The 8,390-nt window shown below is 40.7% G+C and overlaps 1 protein-coding gene across 3 annotated transcripts in view; it reads left to right on the top strand.

Annotated features, from left to right (window-relative positions):
• The window catches only part of E2F3 (E2F transcription factor 3), a 69,745-nt gene extending 65,594 nt beyond the window's left edge, over nucleotides 1-4,151 (top strand). For all 3 annotated transcript variants that reach the window (XM_045847209.1, XM_045847208.1, XM_045847210.1), the window contains one exon: nucleotides 1,942-4,151. In XM_045847209.1, coding sequence (XP_045703165.1) covers nucleotides 1,942-2,204 — 263 coding nt within the window. In that variant the 3' untranslated portion in view covers nucleotides 2,205-4,151. The remainder of the gene's footprint in view (nucleotides 1-1,941) is intronic.
• Nucleotides 4,152-8,390: the final 4,239 nt, after the last annotated feature.

The following is an 8,390-nucleotide window of genomic DNA, read 5'->3' on the forward strand; positions in this document are numbered from 1 at the left end:
GTAACATTTTTAAAAAGGCATTCTGAGTAGTTTACAGAATAAAATAATGGTCTCAGGCTAATGACTCCTCCACCCGCTAATGGAGTCCCTCAGGCTCTTGCTATTGGCAGAAAGCATTTCCTTGCTGTGTTTGGAAAACCAGCCAAAGTGGGAGTGGAGCTGGTTGAATGAATCATCAGCAACACTTAGCCACACACCTTTGCATGACACCGCAGAGATCATTAGAGAGAGAAATGAAAAAAGTTTGTAAAAGAAAAGCCTTCTATCAAAGAAGTTTTGTCTTGATTTCCCCTCCCTCCCTTCAATGTGATGGGGAAAGGATGTTGGCAGAAGCCCCCAGCAAAATAATTCTTCCTCTACTGTCCCTAGAGCAAAGGAAGATATTTGTAATTTTTTTTTTTTCAGTTTCTGATTGGGGATGTGTATTTAGTTTTTCCCCCATCTCCCAATATAGCAACAAGAATCGCAATGATTTAAGTGAATAGGTCTGATTTAATAATGAGTAAAGCCCTACAGTAGATGCCTGAGACTGGGGGCAGTGCCGACCCCGTACAGTAGACCCTTGAACAACAACAGGGTTAGGGGCACTGAGCCCCCCCCCCAGAACACACAGTCAAGTCCACATATAACTGTTGACTCCCCCAAAACTTAAGTTGTCCCTCGATAACTAAGGGGGATTGGTTCTAGGACCCCTGTGGACTCCCAGCTGCTGATCGACAATAGTACAAGTATTTATTGGGGAAAAAAATCTGAGTTTACGTGGACTCGTGTTCTTCAAGGGTCAGCTGTATATACTGGTTTTTTCCCTAGACATACATACCTATGATAAAGGTTTAATTTTTAAATTAGGCACAGTAAGAGATTGACTACAACTATTAATAAAATAGAACAATTAGTGTACTGTAATAAAAGTTATGTGCCTATGGGCTGTCTCCAAATATCCTGTACTGTACTCACCATTCCTCTTGTGATGATGTGAGATGAAACGGTGCCTGCGTGATAAGATAAAGTAAGATGAATGAAGGCATTGTGAGGTAGCTTTAGGCAAGATGAGGATCATTTGAACACACACTGCGGTACCACACCAGTCCACCTAGTAACTGAGATGGTTCCTAAGTAACTAGCGGGCAGGGAGCGTCTGCAGTGCGGAGATGCTGGATAAAGGGATGGTTCACATCCAGGGCAGGATGGAGCAGGACAGCTCGAGATTTCGTCACCCTATTCAGAACAGTGGCAACTTAAAACTTAGGAATTGTTTATTTCTGGAATCTTCCATTTGATATTTTTGGACCGTAGTTGACTATGGGTAATTCTGAAACCAAGGAAAGCAAAACCTCAGATGAGATGGGACCACTGTACAGCACGTCAAATAGTAAAACAAAAGACTGTTTTTCCCCATAAATATTCAAAGTGAATATGTCTTGTTATTTGTACTTTTTCGAGGTATCTTTAATAAGCCATTGTTCAAAAAAGAGTAAGTTAAAAGCAGTGAGTTTCTACTAGGGAGCACACTTTACAGTATGTATGAGGGGGTCAAAAGTAGGTTTACAGTTGTTTGTATGGAAAATAATACAGTAATTAATAAGTAATAATACAAGGATAAATTCCATGTTTTGAGTACTTACAACTGTAACCCTCCTTTTGTTACACCATGTATATTTCCTTAAATAATGACTAACATGGGAGAGAAGTGTTTTCACCTGTTAACCTCTAACCTTTGGAGGTTTTTGCATTCTTGTTTAACAGCAGGTACTTTAAAGGATGAGTGAATATGCCAGAACAAAGCAAGACTTCCTAAGGCAAACTGTATCATAATGTTGTCTAGTTGCTATTAGCAGAGGGTGAATGCTTTTAAAGCAACAACCTGTATATTCTAACAGAAAAATCATTTTTATTTTCTCCTAATTTATTTTTGTGTTTTCACCAATGTTTTCCATTCAGACTTGGCTTCAACCAACTCAGGACATAGTGATTGCTCTATTTCTATGGCAAACCTTTCTCCTTTGGCCTCCCCCACCAACCTTTTACAGCAGACTGAGGACCAAATTCCTTCCAACCTAGAAGGGCCATTTGTGAACTTGCTGCCTCCCCTGCTCCAAGAAGACTATCTCCTAAGTCTTGGGGAGGAAGAAGGCATCAGTGATCTCTTTGATGCTTATGATTTGGAAAAGCTCCCACTGGTGGAAGACTTTATGTGTAGTTGATTATGCTTTGTGAACTCCCCTTATAAACCAATATTTTTTTATTATGGAACCAGAACACCTGTCATGCAGTGTTGTCCCTTCCTATCTTCTTCCTCCAAGATAGTATCATGAAGTAAACTACAAACTTCAGAACAAAGCTGACATTTTAATGATTTTTGTTTTTTAATAATAAATTGTCTAAACGCACAGTTGCAGGCTCCCTTGGGAAAACCCTGCTTTTCCCCAGGCTCCAAAATCTGGATGAGTCAGCAAGTGAGAAAATGTGCAATCAGGTGTCTCTCACCCATACTTTTCCTCCCTCCCACCCTTCCTCCCTCCCGGATTGGCTTGCTGTGCCTGACGGATGGGCTGTAGAATGGGGTCTGGCCACCTGGCCCACTGGAATACAGCAATCTTCCTTAATAGCATTTCAAGCCGTGCCTTCTCTGCAGAATGCATGTCTTTGGGGTCTGCTAATATGGAATGGAACTGCAGGAACTGTAAACTTGAAGTCATGCAAAAGTATGAAATGAATTTCTTCAGTTCTTCTTAGGAATATTTAAATTACTGTCATAATTCAGTGTAAGCTATGGACTGTGTGTCCCACACTAGAAGGTCAAGGGAACCTCCACAGCCTTTCGGATGAAGAACCTGTTTTCAAATACTTGTTGCAGATACAGAAGAATAGTCAAGTTCTGCCACTCTAAGCTGTTGTGGATTTTCCTGTCTCCATAAACCACTCCCACTCCCCTGCCCCCAATGTGTTTGTGAGTTTAAAGTTGATTTTTAGCAAATGCCTACTTAAGAGTTCTTTGTGGATTGTTTTAAAGTTGTTGTTGTTTTTTTTTTAGCTGCCATTTAAGCATTCCTGTGGCACCCATCACCATTTCGATTGTTTACTTTCAAGAAGTTTTTACTAATTCAAATTATTTAAGCAGAGGTGGAGAACCTCTCTGATCAGAGCATGTAAACCTGTGATCTAAGGTTTAATAGCCTCTGCGAGAAGCATTGCCCCATCTGGCTTCCTTCCATGGAGGGAGAGCTTGGAGCGAGTTGGTCTTGGAGCTCGCTGACATGGGTGGCCCATTTGAAAGGAGAACCAGGTCAGATGACATAGCAATCCCGAGGAGCAGCAGGTGTGGATCCCTCTGTCCTTGGGCTTCCCCGGGCCCCACGACCCGGGAAAGGGCTCTCTTACACTGCACTCAGGGAGACCACTTCTCAGGATGGGGTCAGATGGAGAGGCCTCTAGGGAGAAAGACATCCCATTGTGTGAGCAGCATCCTATCAGTGGCATTTACTCAAGCTGGTGAGAACAGGGAGCTCCCACTTTGGGGGGGGCTGCCATACCCCTGGCCAGAACCCCTCCCCCTTCCTCTATGAAGGATTAAGTTGGACCAAGGGAAGTGCGGACGTGGAAAATGAAGTGATAGAATGCCAGGGTGTTTCCCCACTTTACTCTTCAGGAATGGTATCCCAAGTTGGAGGCTTCATGTGAGCTGCAAATCCCACCAGTTATGTCCAAGATAGGCTCTCCCATTGGTTAGGGAAGATGGCCATTGCCCACCAGGAACGTGACACAGTACCTCAAATCCATTCCTTGGATGCTAACGGGAATGAGGGAGTCTTATAAAAAAAAAACAAACAAATTGAAATGCTGTGTGCCTGGCGCAGTGGTAGGCACATAGTAGGCACTCGATTCATGTGTATAATTGAACTGAGAATATCCCTTAGGAAAAATACAAAACACAAAACCACAAACTCTAGGTAGATTTCCACAATATGCAAAGTGGTGGTGGGGTCAAAACCATGACACCAGCACTTTAAATGATTTGTGTAGGTATGTGTGAGTGTGTGTTTGGGAAGAAAAACAAAGGTGCAGATTACCCTCCTTTTTCTTCTGCCTCCATCCCCAGCCTCCTCCCCTCACACACACTGGACTTGGTACAAATATCATGTGGTCCGAGATGAAGCTTTGGGGTGGGGGAGGGAGGGAGGGAGGGAGGGAGGGAGAGCTTTGTGTCAAGTGCCTACTGGAAATGCACTGTGGGGTTTTTTCCTGTATGGGAAACCGTTTATGCCAAGCTTTTCCCCATTTTCCCGTATTTATCTCATCTGGTTAGCTGCCTCTGCTTCCAGCTTTGTGTGATTCTCTTTGCCAGCTGCACGGAGCTGACTTTTTCCCAAAGTCTGAAGACTGAGCTCACCTGGCTAAGTTGTTCTGTGTTTTGTTGAATTTCTCGTTAAACCTTTCGTAATATAATGCCGTATTTATTTTTTTTAATGAAAGGAATACTAATAAGTCTTAAAAGTTCCTTCATGCATAAGATATCTCCAGTTAATGGGCTTAACTGGTGCACATTAATTAAATGTCCATGCTGTATTCTGTTCGCGTCAGTCCTTTTCTTTCTGACACAGTATCCGGCACACAAAGTGGGTTAGTTGTCCAGTATTTGTGTTACTTTAAGTCAAAGTATGCCGGTTTCCTGGTACCATTGAGTTGCTGCTATTAAAGCTCACACATGAAATGGCTATAAGTTACAAGTGTGCAAATTATGACTGCGTGAGCCTTAGAAAATAAACTGTATAAAGGGCAACACATGAGCTGTCAAACAGTGTTAAGGTGTGTGTTTATATGTACAGACTTGTGCATAGCAATGGTTCTATTTAAGTTGGTATGTAGTCTACTCACATTTTCATTATCTAGCAATTTTGTACAGAGATAGCAATTAATTTGTAAACACTGCCAGAATATTTTCTAGCTGGTTTGTAATTTTTTAAGAGTGTTATATTTTGGGTTTTGTTGTGGTTCTTGTTTCATTTTTGTTTTGAGTGTAGATCTGTAAATAAAACCGCAGTATTTAAAGCTTTAGCTTTCAGGAAAAAGAAGGAAGAACTCAGCGTGTGCATGACAACTCGTGTGCGTGAGAGCAGGGGTTTGCAGGAAGACGCCTTGTGGAGCGAGTTGGGTGGTAATTGTCCGATTGTGGGGATTTCTTTTCCTCTGGGGTACAAGATTTTGTCAAAAGGAAGTATTTCTCCCAAAATTGGGAGAAGGCAAACTACTAATCAGTTTAGCTTTGTGTTGTATGCTAGTTTGAAAAAGAAAATGTGTAATATAATGTAAAAAAAAAGCTTTTATGATGGATTTTGTAAATAGATTTGTTACAGGGTAACCTGTTCTCTAGCTGTGATCTTACCACTTCAAATGGGTGTAATTTGAATAAATTTTGTATGGTAAAGGATCAATAAAATGATTTTTTTTAAGAGTTCAGACTTGTGAATGGATTTTCTTACTGTGGTCTTCTGCTCCTGTATTAATTTCATGCTTAAAGACCTGCTGTAACAAGTTAAGGAGGAAATTTGAACACAAGCTTAAAACATTGTATGCCTTGCCCCCTCCACATGGGACATCGGGAACATTGAACGAGCGTTTGTGGAGCACCGGTGGGGTGGCGGGTCCCCACCTTGGGAAGAGCAGGAACTGGCTGTGTCTCCGACCTTCTGCAGAGGCCACGCTGGCATTGAGGGCTTTTTGCACGGAGACAGTGGCAAGTCAAGTTTGGTTCTCCATCAGGAGCATGAAGCAATAAAGTTTCTTTCTCGATGCTGGTAATTACTTCCCTTGTTATTCTGTATTTCTTATAATGCCATATTAGGACTTTTTTGCCTGCCTTGTCACACACTTAACTCTAAGCTCATCTAAAAACTTCAAAATGTATACAAGAAAGTAAGCCATTCCCTGCGCTCCTCACTCTCCTCACCCCAGAGGTAACCACTAATTTCACTTTTACTCACCATCCCATTGTTTACTGCACTTATATAAAAACGTATGTGTCTGGGCGTGAGTATTTTAACAAAGCATACCAAATATATGCTTATCTAGGTCTTTTTTTTTTTTTAACTAACTACATCTTAGACATCTTTCCATGTGTACTTATAGATCATGTTCATTCTCCAAAAGCCTCATAGCATTCTGGTAATTTAAAATATATTTAATAATTTATTACTCTAGGTGATTTCGTATTTGAGTGATTTTTGTTCGTTTTGCTATAAAGTAATACATAATATTGAAGGCCTACATTATACCAGGTACTACTTATATTATGCCAGGTAGAGCACCATTAATGACAACATTACCCATTAAGGACGTTTAATGCATTCACAGTTTTGCATAAGGTCACCACTATTTCAGATGTTTTCATCCCAAAAGGAAACCCCATACCCAGCGAGCAGTCATTCCCCATCTCCTATTCCTAGCCCCTGGCAACCACTAGTCTGCTTTCTGTCCCTGTGGATTTGCCCAGTCTGGATGCTTCCTATAGATGGAATCATCCAGTATGATTCTCCATCCATCATGTCTGTCTACCCAAGGATCTGCATCTTTGGTCAGCAGGTGTTCTATAGTCTGGATGCTTCCTATAGATGGAATCATCCAGTATGTAAACTTTTGCGTCTGTCTGTTTTTACTTAGCATAACGTCCTCAAGGTTCACCCAAGTTATAGCATGCATCAGTATTTCATTCATTTCTATACCCAAATAATAATCCATTTTATGGTTGTACTACATTTTTATCCGTTAATCAGTTGTTGAACATTAGGGTTGTTTTCACCTTCCAGCTTCCAGAACTGGAGGTACTATTGTAAGTGCTTTATTGAGCACTTTTGTCAAAGCATACACCACTTGCTAATGTGTTGTCTCCTCTTCCAGAATGTATTGTGCCCCCAAGTGCTTAGTATGCATCCTGGCTCATAACACCTATACATATTTGAATGAATTATTCCCATATTGTAGACAGAGTTTGAGGTTGAAGAAATTTTTTCTAAAAACAACCCAAGGCAACAGTGCTAGAATGAACAAGCTTTGTCACCTGTGCTGTCATCTTCCACATTTTGTACCTTGCACTGGAATTATTATTTTGCATTTTTGCCTTCATCCTTAGTTCTGCCTAGAGTCCCATGAATCCCGGAATTTGGGGACCTGATTTTGTCATCCAACATTGCTACTGTCTGTCTACCCAAGGATCTGCATCTTTGGTCAGCAGGTGTTCTATAGTCAAGCCAGGGATAAAATCTGAACAAAATGATACAGAGATGTATTCCTTCTTGCATTTGGACTACTGAAGGCAGGAGGTGGTCAGAGCTAATAAATAAAACAAGAATTGCCCATATACAAAAGGAGTGGAAAATGGAGACAACATAAATGTGAATCAATCATACAGGGCTGCATCCTTTAAAAAGATGCACATATGACTGGGATGTGTAAATATTTTATGATTCAGAACTTAAGTATTTTTTTTCATAAGTGGCCTTTTTCTATTCTGGGAATAATTTAGAAATCGGTCTCAATAATACTAAGAGAGAAAATGAAGCCATTGTAGAAAAATTAATTGTATTCATTCACACAGTGTCCATTAAGAGAAAACTGATGTTCTGTTATTCATTCTACTCTTGGAACAAGCCTAATGTATTACTCTATGTCAGGACTGCTCAAAGTGTTGGGGTCCAAATGGAAAAAGTCACAGTCCTGACAGCAAGAGGAAGCTTACAGTCTGTTTGGGGGAAAACAGATTTTAGCTAGAAGAAGCAAATACTAAGGGCCAGATATTAAATAAGTGATTTTTCTTTCTGAAGTCATGTTTGAAGACTTGGAAAGATAGATGGTTAAACACAGAAATGGAGATGAAAGGAGGATGAAACCTTTACAAAGCAGGAGAGATTCTGATCTGAGTGGTTAGGGACTTGTGCATCTGGATGCAAAGTGCTTGCAGAAGACTCTCAAGTAGACACAACTCAGATGTAAACCAACAGATGCATTTTCTAGAACCTAGGGAGCTGGGGAGCCTCACTCTGCATCTGGACTACAACCTGATTTCATGAAGGAAAATGACAAGAGTAAATGATCATGCATTGGGGTATTGCTGAGAATTCCTGCATTGGCTACTTAGAATATATCAGCCAGGAGTCAATCAGAAGTTAAAGTAACATTCATAGCAGGAAGTTGAATGCAAAAAACAAGATTTTCATTGTGCCCTTAAATCTGGGACATGGGGACTGAAAAGACAAATAGAACAATGTATTATAATCTAATGTTTATAATACTAGAAATTAATATGCTGTGTGTGTGAAGAGTATTATCAAAAAGTTCTGGAGTTGCATCTGCTGGAGTGTCTGGGAAGTGCTGTGGGGCATGGAGGGACAAAGTCC

Source organism: Phyllostomus hastatus, unplaced genomic scaffold, assembly GCF_019186645.2.
Source record: "Phyllostomus hastatus isolate PE091 unplaced genomic scaffold, TTU_PhHast_1.1 phas_contig_524, whole genome shotgun sequence".
Lineage (NCBI taxonomy): Eukaryota > Metazoa > Chordata > Mammalia > Chiroptera > Phyllostomidae > Phyllostomus > Phyllostomus hastatus.